The sequence below is a fragment of the Colossoma macropomum genome, unplaced genomic scaffold (genome assembly GCF_904425465.1).
Source record: "Colossoma macropomum unplaced genomic scaffold, Colossoma_macropomum, whole genome shotgun sequence".
NCBI lineage: Eukaryota > Metazoa > Chordata > Actinopteri > Characiformes > Serrasalmidae > Colossoma > Colossoma macropomum.
In genome coordinates, this window is record NW_023494810.1 from 23,505,491 (window position 1) to 23,524,835 (window position 19,345).

General features: G+C 40.8%; 1 protein-coding gene across 1 annotated transcript in view; it reads right to left on the reverse strand.

Moving 5' to 3' along the window:
- Nucleotides 1-19,345, reverse strand: part of kif21b (kinesin family member 21B) — an 87,450-nt gene that overhangs the window by 17,540 nt on the left and 50,565 nt on the right. The window contains exons 14-27 of the mRNA XM_036559230.1: nucleotides 19,022-19,210; nucleotides 17,778-17,977; nucleotides 17,362-17,469; nucleotides 16,147-16,448; nucleotides 15,579-15,732; nucleotides 14,781-14,984; nucleotides 13,964-14,065; nucleotides 13,604-13,769; nucleotides 13,275-13,335; nucleotides 13,145-13,193; nucleotides 12,677-12,879; nucleotides 12,460-12,534; nucleotides 10,600-10,713; nucleotides 7,121-7,159 (exon numbers count right to left, since the gene is read on the reverse strand). Of these exons, the coding sequence (XP_036415123.1) occupies nucleotides 7,121-7,159; nucleotides 10,600-10,713; nucleotides 12,460-12,534; nucleotides 12,677-12,879; nucleotides 13,145-13,193; nucleotides 13,275-13,335; nucleotides 13,604-13,769; nucleotides 13,964-14,065; nucleotides 14,781-14,984; nucleotides 15,579-15,732; nucleotides 16,147-16,448; nucleotides 17,362-17,469; nucleotides 17,778-17,977; nucleotides 19,022-19,210 (1,966 nt within the window). The remainder of the gene's footprint in view (nucleotides 1-7,120; nucleotides 7,160-10,599; nucleotides 10,714-12,459; nucleotides 12,535-12,676; nucleotides 12,880-13,144; nucleotides 13,194-13,274; nucleotides 13,336-13,603; nucleotides 13,770-13,963; nucleotides 14,066-14,780; nucleotides 14,985-15,578; nucleotides 15,733-16,146; nucleotides 16,449-17,361; nucleotides 17,470-17,777; nucleotides 17,978-19,021; nucleotides 19,211-19,345) is intronic.

Genomic DNA, 19,345 nt, shown 5'->3' on the forward strand with positions numbered 1-19,345 from the left:
CAGTCAATAAAGCATCAGCGGATCTGGGCTACTGGCCAGGGTTTGCGTGTAGCTTTGTATATCCAGTCATAGCTAAGATATGAGGTGGATCTTCTCTAAGCCATTGCCAGAGATCATGACTGATGGTGATGTTGAGAATCCTGGCAGCGTTTCCCGATTCAATATTAAGCTAATGCGAGCAGATGACACTGAGTATCTGTGAGAAAATCTCTTGGCTGAGAATATTAGTTTAAGGGATTATGAAATAAATGTTTATATGCGCATTTGTTATAGCCGACTGAGTCCGGAGCCATGTGTCTGGGTGGCGGAGATAGAGAAAGTGTGTCTATGTGCACATATTGTGTGTGTATGCTGAGAAGCGAATGTGACTGTAGGTTATCTGTGGAAGCTCTTGTGCTCCTTTAGTGATAGAGAGGGGAAAGAAGTAACAAGCATCTGAGGACAAGAAGCAGTATGAGGCTTTTAAAGACTTATTTATTTATTTAGATCCCCATAAAATGTTCAAAAGGAGGTTTGCTGGAGCCTGGCACCGCTCTCTCTTCGTCGTAAGCTTAACTTCAGAAAGATCCCCTTCCAATTAGGCACTGCAGAGTCTCTCTGGCAGCTCCCAAAAGACACCTCAAATCTGCTGAGCCTCACATGGTGACTATCACATGGCTTCATACTGCATTGCTGTGAGTTTAGAGCCTGATTGCAGGTCCTACCTTTTAAAAAATAAAGTTGCTAAAAAGCGTTCTTTGGAGCGATGCCACAGAAGAACCACTTTAATGGATGGTTGCTTAAAGCTACCCTGTGGAAGATTTGGGGATTTGGAGACCTCACTGGAGAAAATGCATGAAAGAACATTTTGTAATGCAAGTTCTGCTTCTGACTCCTTCTCGAGCAGATGAATCTGTGGACCTGGAGCCAGTCGAAAAAGTATTTGATGAGAAATCGATCAAAACTGCATTCTGAAGGACATGAAGAACGTGTTTTCCAAAGATGTAAGTGAATTATTTACTACTGTCAACATATTTCCATCAGTATAATGTTGATTTTCCATTTAAAAGTCTTCTTTTTAAGCCTGTGCATGTGGTAAAAGTATGTGATGTAGACCGAAAAACTTTTTTTGTAAACTATTTTAACTCTAAGTATGAAGACCCTTTTCATGTTTTAAAGAATTTTCATATGATGTAATGGCGCTATTCTATGGCTGAAAAGACGCAAGGAAGTCTGATAAGAGGCAGTGAGGGTTCCTTGCCTCCATTTTAGAGAAAGTGACCTATGATGTCGCCGCCTTGCGCTCTGTCACAGGGATGACAGAATTAGCATGAACGTCACATGACACCTGTCATGCCCACTCGCATCAAAGTGCGAGGAGCGTAGATGCTACCGCCAGCCGCTCTTCCTACCGTCTTGCCCCAGAATAGCACTGGCGAGCTTCTGAGTTGGCTATAACCTAAATCTCCACATCTGTCTCAAAAGCGTCCGAGAGAGTGCTCTGAGAGGACATAATGCTCCGTGACAGCTGGCAGTCCAAGTTTCTGAGCAGAGTACTGACGAACTTGAGCCACAGGCAAAATAAGAGGCTCCATCATGGAGAAACTGTTCAACACATTTGTTGTCTGAATCGCAGAGGAGCGGTTTCTGTCTCTACAAACTGCCCCAGAACTGCGTGAGAAAGTCTCTCAGGGAGTACTTCTCTCCATCCAGAGGGACCAAACGTCCCCTCATGGCAAAAAGGAGGAATCATTTATAACTTCAAAACCAGTGTTAACCATAATGCTATGAGAGGAGATTGGAAAAGAAAGATCACAAAGGTAGTCTGTGTATTGTTTCTTTTCCACTGCTGGATAGAATGCTTACCAGGGCTGAAAGATTCATCATTTATACATCAAAATTGCAATTTTATAGGCTGTATTTTTTAATTGCAAGCAATCAACCAATTATGTTTTGATTTCCAATAGACGGGACCAACTTTGTGAGATAAAAACATCACAGTAGGCCTTCTGGAAGTCCCGGATACATCGGTGAATGTGAATACGAACGTAAATCTAACTAATGGGTTGTTAGAAATGAAACACAGCGACAGCATATGCTAATATGTATGTAAGCTTCAAGTAAATTAAGGAATGTCATTTAGAACCTTTAAACGTCTGTGTGTAATTTAGAATGGCTAAAACAATTTTCATGTGAACTGCTGTTAGTTTAGTGCTAACAAACAACTAGAATTTCATAGGGATGTTGGCAAAAATTAACATTATCAGACAGGTGGGATTTTTCCTCATGTTTTGACTGAGTGTTGACACTTATGGTTCGAAATGAAGGGCTAGCCTTAATAGTCAACATTTGTCACCGTAGCCTACATGATCAACAGTGTTGTATCAGCAAGTTTTATGTGGTGAAATTTAACATAATAACATACAACTTATAAACTCACTGTAGATGAGTTAGCCATGGGTTTTTCTTCTGACAACAACCTGGCCGTCTTGCACACTATGTTCAGTGTTAGTGCCTCAAGCTAGAAAAAATAGATATGCTTCTCTTCATGGTCTGAAACTTAATTTATATAAAATAATCACAATTTAATTCGCAATCAGAAAATCGGTCAGAAAAAATGCAATTAGATAACTTCCCAAAATCATTCCGCCCTAATGCTTACCATGGCTACTTCATGCTGTTACGGTTGTTATGGTTAGTGGTTATACTTTTGTTATCCATCTGTTGTGATGCTAAATCAAGACTAGGAGGTTTCCAAAGAAAAATGACATGAATTACAGTGGGACAGCGAAAAACAGATTCTGCTGCACTGAGCAGTTAGTTATCTGTGCTTCTGGTAAGCATTCTGTGCCAAACTAAGTCCAGGTGGAAAAGGCAATAGAATGGCTACTCTCCATGCTCAGACTCTCCATGTTCAGTCCTTCAGTTGAAAAGAAGCTACAGATGTTCTACCATAGCATTCCTGGTGCCACACACATCCAGCTATACTCTTTAAAAAACAAAAAATAAATAAAAAAATAAAAAGGATCACAAATGGTTCTTGGCTTGGATGTATGGTAAAGATTAATGTTTGTAGGAGGCCTCTGCACCAGTTCAACATAGCAAAAAGTCAAACAGGCTTAAGGCTGAAAGTACTGCTTCCAGTAGCGTATCATATCATTCAGTGGGTGGCAAACCTAATCTTGGAGCATACACATGTGAATCAGCTAAGCATGAGCAAGTGAGTGGATTTATGAGGTGTTTCACACATTAAAAACCCACAAAGAACCTCTCTTCAAACACTCACTGTTGGAGCAGTTTTATTGTCAAAGCTTTCCTGGTCCAAAGTCTTTGCATCCCTCCTCCTATAGTTTTCTCTGCCAATTAGCCCACATTATTCCAAGAAATCCATCAGCAAGCTGGCAGAGTTAAACAATCCTTCCTTCCCCTCTGCAAAATAATGAGGATCTCCCCTCTGGGCTGGCAGCGTTCCCGGCAAGCCTAGGCGCGGGACACTCTCTCTCCGACTAGTCGTCCGAGTGAGACGAAGACGGAGCGGGAGTTTCAGAGAGGAAGGCAAAATTGGTCTCCAGTGGACAAAAGTCCGGCTCGGCTGCTCCCCACTCCTTATAATTCGGGCTCAGTTGCACAGAGGTGACAGGAGGATGGCTGATTAAAGGGGAAACTGGGACAGGGTGGCCTTCGTTGTAGAGAGGTTGGAAGAGGAGGCTGGTGGGGGAGCAGTCACAAGCTGCTCTGTGTACTGGGGTGCTTTTGAAGCAGGCGGGTATGAGTTGCTGATGAGGATGACTGCAAGTGTTGTTCACTACATTTTGCATTCACTTTTAACAAGAGCAGTTCAGAGTTAAGAATGCTGACCTAGGACAAGCTTCATGTGTTTTGCAAGATCGCATTCATTAGGATTTCAAAGGTCAAATAACTTTGACAAAACTAAGGGTGTGCACTAGCAGCAGGCAGCATGGGCAAAAATTTATATCATGGCATTGTTAAGATTATTGATGGTTTCTGTATAAATCATGTTATAGTGTATTTATGTTTTTTTTTTTTTTTTCAAATTAAACCATTTTGGATGCAGGAAGTATGGATGGAAGTAGGCTAAACCTTTTTGTAGATTAACAATGGCATATTATTCTCGATGTTCTTTCACTTCTAATAAGAACCATATTGAACAAAATTGTAAATGTAAATTTAAGATTTTGTGGCGTCAGTATATGCCCAAGTTCCAAAAACTGATGTTCTGTGAGCCAGGCCAGTTGCATAGGCTCCAGATATTTCAACGGTTATGCTAGCATGAGGCACCAAAATGTAAGTGCTGCACTATTTAAGGTGGAGAAGTGAAAGGCTCGAAAGGGATAAGGATGTTTCTCTGTTACTGATTGGCAGGTTGACAACATTAACTTTTTTTTACTGTTTCACAGAATTGGTCAGCACTGTTTTGTCCCGTTTGCTAATGTTTGTGGTTAGCTTACATTGTTAGTTACATTGTTCATAATATAAAATGTTATTTTATGACATTTGCATGTACAATGTTTGTGAAGGGTTTTATAGCCACGAAGAAAGTGTTGTTTGCCTTGGCAATGCATGTCAATGAATTTCTATGGTAGAGCTTTTGATGGAGCACTGAAGAGAGGGGTGTATTTGTTTTGTTGTTGAGAATCGCTTCTGCGCCTTTAAGTGTGGCATCCAGCCCCGCCCTTGACTGGTATAGGCTAACCAATCGCGCTGAAAGGCGACCAGCATTCGGTATCGGCCCCAAAAACACTGACCGTTCAATCTCTAGCAAAATCTTATTTTTTTATGGGTGAGCTGAAGTAGAGCAGGTGCTGGGCATTAGGCATTGGACACAGCTTTTATAAAATACCCTTCTACAGTGTTTCAAATAACAATATGATTCCTGTTGGAGAAACAGCGTTGATGTAACTTCCTGCAAGAACACATTGCTCGAGTTCTGTGTTAACTCGATAGAATAGCTGTGGGCCAGTAATGGCTGATCAGCTCATCTGACTCTGCAGGTGAGTAATAACAGCGAAGCTGAGAGTAATTCATGCAGTGTCTCTTCAGTCCTTGCTGCTCTCCAAATCACTCATACAGCAACACCCACAACCCCCAATCAGACTCAACCCAGGCATAGAGCCATGCTGAGCAAAACATGTGAGTTTCACTGCCAAAAATCTTCTCAAGCACACGCACACATATACACAGATGTAAAAACTCCACATGCAAGTACTGTCATCCTAAAAATCTGAACCAAAACTAAACAAATCCACAAAAGTGCAGCAAATAATGCATCAAATACACAGCACATAAAAAGCCCAAATAAAAGCAATGAGGTTTTCAAATCAAATCTACATGCAGCACTTCAAGTCAATGCAGAGTGAGCTCATGGTTTCGGACCCATCTGCGGGGTCAGGAACAAGGGACAGCGGAACATTCTTCATTTCCAGAGATGATGAGGAGGGTGAGGATGTGTGATGAAGCAAAACACACTCAGTGGATAACCAGGGGGAGGGATTTTGGTGTGAATGAACCTTATCAGACCACTGCCACAATGGGATTTAGGCAGGAACGCTGCTGTCTAATGAATCAAAAGCCTTTCAGACCACTAGGGCCAGCCTTGGGCTAATCAAAGAGGATCTGGGATGAGGGGGGGAGGCTTTCTGGTGTACTGGCACAAGATTAGACAAGTTAGCGGATGGCTAGGATCTCACATGGTGCTTCTTAATGAGATCAATTATTACTGCACTTTGTTGTTTGCTGTGAATAGCAGGTTACAAGCTATGTGTGCTTGCCTACAGCTCTGCTTAAGCAGTCTTGGTGGGGAGAAAACGACAGAAGCGAGTTATTCCACACTCACCATGTTCCATCACAGTGCCATTAGTTTGTAATGGGATAACAAGAGAGATTCTTGACAGAAGCAAGAAAAATGCAATCGCAGTGTCAGGATAATGGGGGCTATGAGAGGTGCTGAGAAATGGCACTACAGGCTCTATTAGATAAGGTAAAGAGAATTGAGTGGCACATGAGGCGCAGCCTGCAGGCTTCAACAGTGCCAATTTTTAGGCATCTCCCCAACCAAGACTCAAAGAAACAACAAATTCCTGCAGCTAACATTTTTATTATTTAAGGGTTAAAACGGCCTAAAATATGCTATTAACTCATGCTAATGGAAGACAAGCAGCAGACACAGTGGTATGTGTGCTAAAAAGAAAAAATATGTTTTTACAAGACTGCTCCACAAGCTGCAGCTCAATAAACTATGTTCCAATAAGATTTGCTCCTACTAGATTAATGTTAGAACAAAACGTTACTGTTAGCTCACTTTTTCACCAACTACATAGTGCTGGGCAGTATTGCTAAAGCTCAACATCAGGACATTTACCACAAAACACCATATTATCACAGTATTAGATGATTTTTACATTTCCATGAAAGGTTTAACTAACCTATGCTTCCTGAATAGTACTACTCTATAATAAAAGACTGTCTTTACATAGCTTGTTGTTGACTGCTCTGTTCTGTTTTCTCCTCTTAAAATGACAAAAATGGGAACCTTATACAATATTGTAAATGTTAACCAGACAGAATTTAGATTTCCAGAAAGGAAACGTTCTATTCATTTAGTTTTTACGTACTTAGAACTGTTCTTTTAAACAATGCGAAGCACTAGAAATGACAGATTGAGGTTACAAGTTTCTTATTTATTGAATAATGCTGCTACAACTAAAAAAAGTATACCGTTGAATCAAACCTACACAAACACACCATAGATGATATATTGCCCAGCACTTCTATAGTGAGTCAACTGTGATTCACAGGTCCATAGCCAACCTTACGTGCCAGTAACATTGTGATAAGATAGCAAGAGCTCTTGAAATTAGCAGGATATACAGCAGTCAAACTATGTCTTTTGCTTTGGATGCTGAATCACTACATAAAGAACTCTGACTGGCCCTGATGTGGAGAAGAAACTCAAACTGAAGCTTTCCATGATCAGACCATAAGGTTCATTCGGGGCTTCCAGGGTTCACAGCAAACACAGAACAGAAATGGAAAGGGGAGGGGCCAGTGAACATGCTCAAACATTGGTCACACCCTTGACAAACACGGTCTAGGAAACAGAATGACAGACAAAGATCTCTACCTGAGCACCTCCGACAGAGAGGAGTCGCTGTCATCAGACCTAAAGGGCAAAACAGCAGCAGGGTTACGGGAGGGTGGGAGGAGTCTGTTACAGAGAGGGGGAGGGGTTTAGAGGAAGCAGGAAGCAGACAGGGGGTGGGGCATTAGGAGAGGAGTTAACAGGAAAGAGTATGCAGAGTTGGTCAGGAAGGGTTAAATGATATCCGACTGGACATCACAGGACGTGAAGGAGCCCACTCTTGGCTGCAATCTTCAAAACATTTGCTCCGGCACTCCTAAATCCCACCGCAGACGTTTACGAACCTCGCAGCCCTGTGTTTTCATCAAACTGCGTACCGTTCTTATAAATATTTCATAGTTCAATTCACTGAGCTGTCCTTTTAAAGTGAGCCGCTTTATTGAGCCAGTCAAGGCAGGAAAAACACTTCATTGTCTTTCAAAAAGAGCTCCCTGTCTGTAAGCCATGATAATTTATCATCTAACATTCAGATTCTTTCAAGATCTATTGCTGCAAATTAAGATACAAACAAATAAAAAGAGCTCTTAAATAAAGATAAATAAGCATTTATACACAAAACACCAAAGCACATCAGATGATTAGTGTTTCAAAACTGCTGAAATGGTCACTGGTGAGATGTTAGCTTAAAGTAGCTTGAAATCTTGTCATTAGGACAGCTAGAGGCATTTACCATGCAAATGGCCATAAAGTAGCCGATACATCTCAGAAGAGAAACAGGAGCAAATGTTTTTCCTGAAACAAAATTTGAGGGAATAATTAACAGAAGTGGAGTTTTTGTTCCCAAAAACATTTCAGTCCCGTCAGCTTAACTGTTAGAAAAATGCATTTAACTGATACCCTATTAGCTCTACAGAACTTTTGAGAAGTCTCCTGAGTTAGCATGGCCTGCCTGTTTAGAGAACTGCAAGCTTCCGCAAGTGTTCTGCTCTGTGGGTTCAGTCTGGCGCCACAGCAATAGCCGACGCTAATGTCTTCCAGTGAATTACAGGGAAGACTGAGTTGATAAGCACAGTGAGAAACAATAACGCTACAAGAGCAAATCAGAAACAATAAGGAACAAAGAACTGAAATGCTTTTGTAACAGCCGTATGCATCAATGGTTTTCAAACAGCAGCAGTGCAAGACTGTACCTGCAGTAGCCAACAGAACAACATGTAAGCCTGTCAGTTTCCGACTGTGTGAACAGAGCTATTTAGGTTGTGATTTCGTTAAACAGCACTGTACGGTACAAACTGCCTGACAGGTCGCAGTGAATAACAACAAGCCACTTCTTCCATCTTACCTCCTATTTCAAAGTAAGACATCTCTTATGCAACTCTGTGCTGAATTCTAACTACAGAAACCAGTGTTTAAAAATGGTCTCACATATTTTAAGATTTTCTCATTCAGAGGAAGATCTGACGAGGGTCAATGCACAGTGACCGGTTTAATAAGGGTCTACCCCACTGAACTTCTTCAAATTGCGAGTCTACGTGAAGGGAAGATCAAGTAGAGCGGAGGCGATAACTCAAAGTCAAGGGAAAACAATGCAGGCACCTCTGAACAAAAGCAGAGTGAACCATAGGTTAATGAAGTGTCTCTCTCTTCCACTTTAGGACACCACCACTGATCAGCACTGGTAAGTGAAAATTAATCAACAAGGCATTTATCCCAGCACGTACACACACACACACACACACACACATACACACACACACACACACAAAAAGGAAGAGATGAATCATTGCATGAAATGTTGGCAGAAGGTTGGATTCTGTTTCCCAGCCTTACACTGATTATAACAAAGAAAGCTATTCATATTGAGTTGTCAGAATCTCTAATGTCCACTGTCCAAATCCTTCATTCAACACTAATTCCAAGACTAAAAGGTTATCTGAGACTAATGCTCTGCTTAGGGTATTAATTCCTATTAGGCTGAATGGGACTTGCATACAGTACAGTAATGAGGAACACATAGCATAAAGACATGCCAAAAGGCCACATAAAGAAGAAGTAGCATACGTGTTAATAGGGCTGTCATTAATGATTATATAAGTAATTGAAAACAATCTAGTCATTCTTTACAAAAGGCCAAACAATACAAATGGACTTAACTGGACAATAACAAACCACAGAAAGATTCTAAAATACTTCAGCAGAAAAAGATAAACTGGCACGTCTTCAAAAAACATCAGTAATAAAATATGAAGACATTATGTGGCACAAAAAAGGTTGTATTGAATGTGGCCTTCTGGCTGTTTCTAACTGTGATAGCGTCTAATAAGGGAATATAAAATATGCATTATCATGCAAATTGTCAATTAATTATGGCTGACTGTGATTGAGTTTAATTCAGTAATTGGGACAACCTTACATACTAAAACCCTAAGGGTCACCACTTCAATTCCTTACTCTCCAAGTAACTACGAAGGATACACAATGATATCGTAATCATATCAGTATCAGTAGCATTGGAGAGATGTTTAGGTTTGACCATTAAAATATCAGTTTCACAGCAGTTACTAAATAATAAGTATTAACATTAATAGGCATAAGATTCAAGAGTTTAATAGGTAACATTAATTTACGAATGGACTATATAGGAGAAACTGATCATGATAAAAATGAAATAATAGTTTAGAGAAAAATGAAAAACAAAATCTAATCCAGTGATGAACAACAAAATGACGTTCTAAATCCAAAGGGCAGAAAGAAAATAACGTTGATTCCATAGAGCAAACAAAATAACAAGCAAAGGTGTTCAAATAAATTCTAGTGAGAAAACAGAAAAAACAAATATGACAATGGCCTTTCAGAAAGTGCACGGAGAAAACTGCTAATCTAGTGTGCAATGTGTCACTCTCCACACTCACTATGCCCCACACACAACCCAATATTCAGCAGGCTGAAAAAGTAACGAGATGACAGGCCTAACCAATGACCGCTTCAACTCTGTATGGCAATCTCAGGCACTGCTGATTCGATTAAAGAGGGAAAAGGCTAAGACAGCCATCTTCAGAAGGTGGAATAATTGGTTATCCTGCCCTAATTTGCCCACTTGTCGTGATATAATGAGTATCCACAGGAGCCGCGCAGCTAACTGAAGCTTACGGTGTCAGGCCCTTGTTATCTCTGCGATCCTGCTACACTGCTTCTAGCAGCTCATACAGGCTGCACTCACAGACCTATCAGAGCTGGGAATTATCCACTGTATTAATCATAGGGGAATGCGGAGCAATGTTGTTGAACTCAAAGAAGGCTCTGACTTATCATCTCTACTGGGGAAATATAAATTGGCAGCTGCAAAGAACTGACCCTCGACTCAATGTCATACTGACAAAATATTATGCTTCATCACAAAGTTTTCTTAATCAAAAAGTAAAGAAAAACAAACCACAGGAGGAATTTTAAACTAGAAAGTTAAGCAACAAGCGAAACCAACATATGAATGCAGAAATCCGCAGCGTGCAAGTAGTACTCACTTGTCCAGTGCAGACCCTTGGCTCTGGTTGCTGGTAAGGCGGGAGAAAACATTGCGGTCATTTCGGGTACGAAGAGGAGGGGAGGAAGGAGGTGTGTAGATCACTTCAGAAGGCCTGAGCAAGACAAATATGGCACCAGGTCAAACTATGACAAATTGTACTCAAAAGCACAAGCATTACTGTACCTCTCCAGGTAAAATTTAGCCAGCAGGAACTTATTAAAAAATTACTACATGGCAGACCTGTAAAAACTCAAGACACTGCAGATTCATACTGGATTTAATCAAGGATCTCATTGGTAATCATTTAAATAAGTATATCTCCCCAGGTAAAACCAATCCAGAATGAATCAGGAATTTATGCAAGATTTTTTACTTGTCAGATTTGTAAAAACTACATAGACTGTTGACTGAATTAAATTATGGATCTTGCCAGTAAGCATTTAAATCACTGCACCTCTTCAGGTAAAACTACTCCGGTATGAATCATACTTGTCAGATCTGTAAAATTACATAGATTGCAGTTTTAAACTGGTTTAAATTACAGATCATCAAGCATTTAAATTACTATATCTCTCCAAGTAATACTAATTCAGTATTCAGTAACTGAATTTACTCAAGAATTATTACTTGTCAGATGTATAAAACTACAAAGATTGTAGATCGATACTGGACTAAATCACAGATCTCATGTGTAATCTTTTAAATTACTATACCTCTCCAGGTAAAAGAAATCCAGTTCAAACAGAGCTAAAGTACGCCTCTGAAATGAATGTACTATCCTACCTCAAAACAAAACCTCGCCCTGCTGAACTTGACATGGCATTAGGCCAGAAATATAACCCAAGAAAGTATGCAAACGCTCTGAGCTACACAAAAGCGATTTCGCGCATCAATCTATTGTAAAATCGCCTAGAAATTTAGTCAAGTCAAGTCAAATTTATTTATATAGCGCCTTTTACAACAGATGTTGTCACAAAGCAGCTTTACAAAGAATCCGGGTCCATGCCCCCAGTGACCAAGCCTTGGCGATAGTGGCAAGGAAAAACTCCCTCAACAGGAGGAAGAAACCTTGAGAGGAACCAGACTCAAACAGGGGAACTCATCCTCCTCTGGTCGACACCGGATAACAGCACAGACACAAAACAGTATAAATGGATACAGTTTTACACCACTGTGCAGTGCGCCGGCCACCGGCCGCATCAGTCACGTCAGTATTTACAACATAACACAAGCATAAGCAGCATGCTGAGCACTGCACCAACGGTCACTACAGTGAGTAGAACCCATGCAGAAATTGGACAGACATATTCTATCCTTCCTCTGTGTGACTCAGTGGCCACATCCCCGTCCTCTAGTTAATCTATTTTCACCTAAGCAACAAATAAAGCAGCACATGCTCAAACTGTTTGACTGGACTTGTTTATTGCTGTTGTAGCTGTTGTAATGATTACTATTTTGACCAGACATTGTGATTAGTTCTCTATCACCCCCTTGAGTATTGAGGTTTATAACCACCACAATAATATAAGAACGGATGCTGAATATGTACTGTGCATTGTGTTGCCTGAGCGTTGCCATTTAAATACGTGTATATTTCTGGCTTTAGACCTAAAGCCACATTCACATATAATCACTGTCATAACAAACCTTTTATTTTAAGAAATGGCAATCATATAGGAGAAGGAAAAACATTCTTAATTTTAACATACATTAATGTAACAAGATTTTTTTTCCAAGTACTATTTTATTGGTCCATTCATCATGAATTGTTTGCAAAATGTAAAGGGTAGCTGGAAAAAAAATTGTTTTGATAAGACAGCTATGATTACAAGCAGAAAGCTTCAAAGCAGTTAGATACCTGTACTGGCTCCTGTCGTAAGACTGCCTCCTGGTCAGTGGAGATGACGTGTCTGAGACTCTGGACTGCCTGGGACTGAACAATATACAGAAATGGTTTCAATCTGCTCTCAACAGTTCTAATGCAAAGAGATTTTTTTCTATGCACAGTGGCAAATGCAACATAGCAGCTATGGATAGATGCAACAGATACATGGAAGTCATATAGTCTCACTCACAATGTGTGTCCTCGAACCGGCAGGCTGATTGTGCGGGACACACTTTCTCTGTAGGGCTCGCGGAGAGTAAAGCCCAAACCATTTTCATGGATCTCAGAAAGAGACGCCAGAGACTTGGTGATGTTCTTGGTTGTGTAGTCGAGAATGGGGCCTAAGTATTCGGCTGACACTGCCTTCATTTGTCCAGAGATGCGAGGTTCAGCCTTACAAGGTGTATGAGGCACAAAAGCTGATTAGAGATCAGTTTCTGAAATATATTTCCTGGCTGTATGGACTGAGCTGAATAGATCTTAGATGTGCATTCCTACTCAGAAACATTTCAGTGCCTTCTGAGTTATACTCTACTGCCATCCAGTGGCCATTCCACTACCACATATGCATAAAATGCATAAATAAAACAAATACAATTTACAATGTAGTGGAGTAAAATTAATATTAATGGCCTTCAGTTGTTAAGGACACATTTACCTTGAGCTTGAAGTCATCTTGACTAGCTGAAGACTTCATTTGGGAGTAACTGTGACAACAAAAAAGTTTTTAAAGACAAACAAAGGTTGTTCATGATTATGAAATACATCAGTACGACCAGGAGGCTGACCTGGTCTCTGAGGCCTGGCTGAACTCTGACACCTCCTCATCTGTGCTGGCATAGCCGTTCTCTGTGGAAAAAACAACAACCATTTCACTCTATAACATTCAATGCATGCAGTCAATGAACAGTAAATGAACAAAATCCAGGTTACAGTGACCTACTTTATGACGTTTTATGTCACAAAGCACTACAAGCAATTCTGTGACATTTCAGGCTAGATTTGTTACACAATCAGACTGGTCTGTTCTGTTTTTCTTCTGCTATCTGATCTAGCATTTTCTGCTGGTATCAAACAAATACAGATATACTGTCACCTCTAGTTTTAACAAACTCACCCTGTTGGACATTGTGAATGAGAGCTTGTAACTCTGGGATACACTCTGCCTTCTCTCTCAAGGCATCCAGGATCATGTGATTCTGGGAAGAGCCAATCACATCAGTCTGACGCAGCTGCCCCTCCAGCAGTCTGATCTGGGCCTCTTTCTGAGCCACCTGCAAGTTCTGTGCACACACATACAGGTTCATCAGATTTTGCAACTCCTTGAACTCACATTTACCTAACACTGCTACAAATAAAAAGTTAAAATGTGCACTTACTGAGCCTCACTTGATGTACTTTACCGTGCTTTAATTTTTTTCTAGCGTTTAACCTTTGAGAAGCTAGATGAAGTGCAAGAGAGATTTAGGCAGCTCACCTTGTCTATAGAGGCCTTCAGAAAGTGGTCCAGAAGGTGGCGAGCTTCAGCCAGGGAGCAGGAGCTGATGACAACAGAGGTGTCCACTGAGTCCAGCTCATCCTATAGGAAAGATGCAGGATTTCAGGTCCCATCATGAAAGTGTACACCCAATCATATCCTCAGTGTTAGTCATCACCGAATTCCCACTTGCAGTCTCAGTCTCCCTTATCATAGGGTCCAGCCTAAGCAAGCGCATGCTTCCTCTGAGATATAAGAAGCCAGCCACCACATCTTTTCCAATTACTGATTTTACATTGTTGCAGGGCAGCTAAATGCGCTTGGAAGAGTGCGCTGGCTGCTCAATTCAGTGTTACTGAGTTGGCAGATGCATAGAACTGGCTAGTACTGCTGTGCATCGAAAGAGAGAGGAACTAAGCCAGTGTTTCCATACAGAGAGCAGTTGTGCTCCAGCCATAGATGGCTGTAGGATCACTGACTCAACTCTATGATAGGACACAGCCTTTTTAGCCACTCACAAGCCCAATCAACTTCAATAGAAACAAGACTTTTGAATATATGCAAAAACAGATGGCTATTTGTGTACCAAAAATAAGGCTTTTGAATGTATACAAACATGGACAACTAACTAAAATAGGCCATATTTGTATATATTCAAAACTCTGCCTGGTTTGTGAGGCACTAAGAAGGTTGTGTCCTATCGCTGGGACAGAATCCAACAGCCATCTGTACAGTGGCATCAGAAAAAGCAGAAACTTACTTATCATTCAATAAGATGTCAACATCTTGGAAGTGAATTTAGCACGTGTGCACTAACCTTGGTCTCCTCAATCTGTACAATGGTGGCCTGGCAGTCTGACAGGCTGTCGTTGATGTAGTCGATGTTGGCGTTGAGCACCTCAATTTCTTCATTCATCTCTTGAACAACTCTCTCATCTTCCTCCTCCCCGGGCCCCTCACTTAAGAGTTTCTCTCTCTTACGCAACAGCGCCTCCTGCTGCATGGACAGCTCCTCCCGTTTCTGACAGAAGCAAGGGACAGCAAACATGACAAGGAGACAGCAATAGAAAGACAGCAAGACAAAATGAGAGAGAGAGAGAAATAGAGAAAAAAGGAAAAGAAAAAAGAGGTACAGATACATTAGCAATCATTATTGCTACATGCCAGTGTACCTTTTTATGGTTATATGCAAAACTTTCAACACCCCCCGTCAAATGACATGTATTGTTGATTTTCTGAGTGAAACTAAGTCAACACATCAAGTACAAGGTACTTTGACATGCTATTTTTCAAGTTATATTTATATGCTAAGTTTAATGATTGAACAAAAAAACAGAGAATATAAAATGTTCCATAACTTTTGCACACATTTTATTTTTGATGTTTTCTCCAATATGTTAAATTCAGCAAATAAACAGTAAGTGCATTTAAATGTGCAGCGTGAAGTGTGTGGTGCCAAAACTTTACATACGACTGTACGTATGTACATACACACACACATCTTTAAACAATCAAGCAAATTTATTTCATCATTTTTATTGTTTATATTTATATCAAGTTCCAAAAAATCTTTGTTCCCTAATACCAGTCAGAAAGCCACACATGCTGGCAGCACCTTTATAAGGCGGTCCATGTCAGCCTCCATATTGGCAATGGTCATCCTCTGCATCACTATGTCCATGACCCTCCTCTCCAGAGCTTGCCATTTCTGCCGTGCCGTCTTTGAGAAGCTGCTGCTCACACCCTTTCTCTGGAACTTTTTCCTGCTGCTGCACAGAACAGACCAGAAGGAATAAGCTAACAGTTATTTTGTAACCAAAAAAACTGCTTAGTAAGCATTCACATATTGATCATTTGATGATCTGTTTTCAAGTCAAACACTTGAAAACTTACAAGGTAATTTTCCAAATTATGTTAAGAAACTTGAAATTTACCGACATATTTACCGAGGTTCTTAAAGCCTTGCAAGTGTCAAAACTCATCTTCAAAATTAGAATAGGGAAAGTGTATTCTAGCTGATACTCACTCTCCCATCGTTAGACACTTTTGTGTTATGACACTTGTATGAAACTCATTCACGAATGTCATCAAAACCCCCCAAAAAAGATAATCTGAAGACAGAGGATAATGAGCCACTGCTCAAATAGACCTCAACACAGTTACACACACTCTGTCCCACACACCTGGCCAGCCGAGACCCTCCCCTGCTGCCCTCGCTCTCTCCCAGGTAGCCATTAAGTTTGGAGTTCCACTGGCGCACGATGCTAGAGACAGAGCGGCTAGATTCAGGCTCAGATGAGGTGGTGGTAGTGCTGGCAGACAGCTCGGCTCCAGAGTCAAGGCTGGGCTGCCGGCGGGACACACGGCCGGCCACGCGCTCAGACATGGGCTTAGCGAGCCTCCGCAGGGCTGTCACCTCCTGAGTCTTCCTCCGCAGAACAATCTCCTGCTGCCGTTTCTGCGACTCAAGTGCACGGATCTGATACTGCGAGGGGGCGAAAATTCGAAAGAAAAAATGCATAGCTTAACTCCTTAATCTCTACGGGGGGGCAACACGTGGACGAACGTCAGAAACGGTTTTGTCAAGAGGTAATTTTTGCACCTTAGATCTGACTTTCAGGGGCATTTTTGAGCTTTTAACTACATTTAAATTTACAGCTACATGCACATGCCACGCTGAAGTGTCACAAATCTGATTTTTTTTGCCTTCCTGCAACACAGATCTGCTTTTTCAGAGCTGTGTGGGCACGTAACAAGTCAGATCTGAGCAACTTTCTTATGTGATTATAGATCAGATACATACTCAATCTGTGGCCATGCAACCTTAATGAAAATGGTCAGATTGGAATTCATGTGTTTTTGTGTCTCATGAACCATCATTCAGTGTTACCGTGACAACGACTTGAAGTTATTGCCAGTAAACAGTCTGAAAGCATGGCATCTATTTTTTGCCTTTGTCTTGCTCTATTAATAACTCATCTTTGCGACCAAGGCTTGTTCTACTGGTTTTGTTTGTTTGCTGTTCATGACACATGTGATTCATCCATGTGATGTTTTGATTAGAATGTGTGAATGCAGGATGTTTCAGGAAACATTTGTTTATATTAATGACACATTTTTCTCACTTGCATACACAAATGCGAACCATTATGTCAGAAATATCAGATCTGAGCAAAAAATCAGAATTGAGCAATGAAGCTTGAAATGTGAATGCAGCCTTTGAGCATTTTTTTTCTGGATAGATAGATATAGATTGATAATATTAAATCTAACCTGAAAATAAAAATATGGTTAATGTTCGTATAAATTCAATACACGCATGCTAAAATTCTATCAAAAAAAATGTAACGATGATGAAGTTTACCAAATGAATGCTTTTGGACTATTCTTTAACTAACCTCCTGCCGTCGCTGTTCCTTCTTGAGCTGAGCGATCTCTCTGTTCCTCTTGGCCTCAATCATCCTCCTCCTCTGCTGCTCCTCTTTCATCTGCTTCATCAGCGCCACCTGCAAGTGGGAGAACAAACAACACGCTGAAAATTAGTACAGAAATCTAACTAGTTCAGAGCTGCCATGTGTGGTGCCTTACACTGTGCTGGGCCATTACACTAAGCACTATCTGGAGCAGATAAAAAAATGGTTTCATTATAAATGAGAAGAATCCAAAAATTTGTAAAGTCAGTCAAACAGTTTATTATGCAAGTAGCTCCAGCACAAACCTATGAAGCACACCAAACACGTCATGTCTACATGTTGCCTCTAGGTGGCAGCATTTCTATATATTCTGCGTGTCATCATTCCTGCACCAACTGTACCTTGGCTTTCTTCATCTCCGCCACCTCAGCCTGCAGTTTCTTGAGCTCTCTCTCATAGCGGCCCTGGTTCTTCAGTAGGCGAGCGTGCTCTTTCTGTGCGGCCTGCAGCTTTACCAGATCCCTGTTCATCTCCTTCAAGCGCTTCTCATACTCTGCTTTGATGCTGTTGGCCTTCTCTTCTGTGTAGTTTTCCATGGACACTGTTAAAACACCAAGCAGAGCACTTGTTAAAAAGTGTTCGGTTGTCATTTGGATGGTAAATCAAAAAGAATGACACCAAGGTTGGCTTTTTGCAACCAAAAATCTGTCATGTTCATTCTGATCGGCAGAAACACAATATGCCCTCTAATTAGCAGTTTTCAGCCACCAAAAATATTCAGCTGAAAAGGGTCAAATACTTTTATAATACTTTTGGAAAGAAAAAAATAGTCTGAATAATTTGACTGAAAAGAAAAATAAAGACTAAATAGGCCTATAATGAAGTGTCAACATCTAAGACTACATTATTTTAATGGTAATGAAATAGTGAGTAAAACACAGTTTGGTTCCATTCCCATTCCACAAACTTAATTGCTTCTTGCTTGGCAGCTTCTCATTCAAATTTTTCCATTCCAGCTTAAATGATGTGGCAGGTTATGTTATAGTGCCTGCGGGCACCCAAATGTAACTGCCCCAACATTTAAGGTGGAACGGAAAATTCAGATAAGAAACTCACAAATACAAAGCAAACTCGTTCGGGTACAGGATTGATACCACTTATAAAAATGTGACTGCTCAATACACAGATTATACCAAAGCAACAAAATGTCCCTGCAAGTTTGTTTCAAATTTTCCTTTGAGATGAAAACTGTATCTGTACCCACATGGGCGATTACAACAGACAATAATTTCAATGTGTTTCCTTGGATTTAGCAAAAGAACTAGAAAAAAACGAATGATTCAAAACACTTAAATGGAAGCCAGTGAGAAGATGCTGAAGCACCTGCTGTTTTGCTTCTATTATGTGTGTATATTGACTCAAGGTTTTTCTCTTCTTTTCTAAGTAACTGTCCATGGTTATCAAATGCATGCTACAAATGCGAAAGTGAAAGAGGTTTGGCTGAAAAACTGCAGTATTCCTTTACAGACATACAGGTAAGCACCTGATGTTACTACAAATAAGGCAACCAAGGCCCTCTACATGCAGCTCCCGCTTTAATCAGGGTAAACATGTGTGGTAAACATGTGTTGGGGTGGAGACTCACTGAGGTTTTGCAATACACGGTCTCTCTCCAGCTGTGTGTCCCGGATCTTGTTCTGAAGTAGGATGAGCTTCTCCTCGTACTGGAGCTTCAGAGTCAGCAGCCGCCGCTGGCTGTTCTCCAGCTCGTCGATCAGCCTCTGTTTGATCTCTATTTCACACGTCAAGTCTGCCAAGTCCGCTTGAAAGTTAGCTGAGAGAACAGAACCACAGAACAGACATCTAAAGCCTCTTTACATTTGCAAAACCTTCAGATTCTCTGCTTGTCTTTTATATCAGCAGTCTTAACTGATCCACTAGTTTTCTCTTCCACACAGCAAACTCCAAA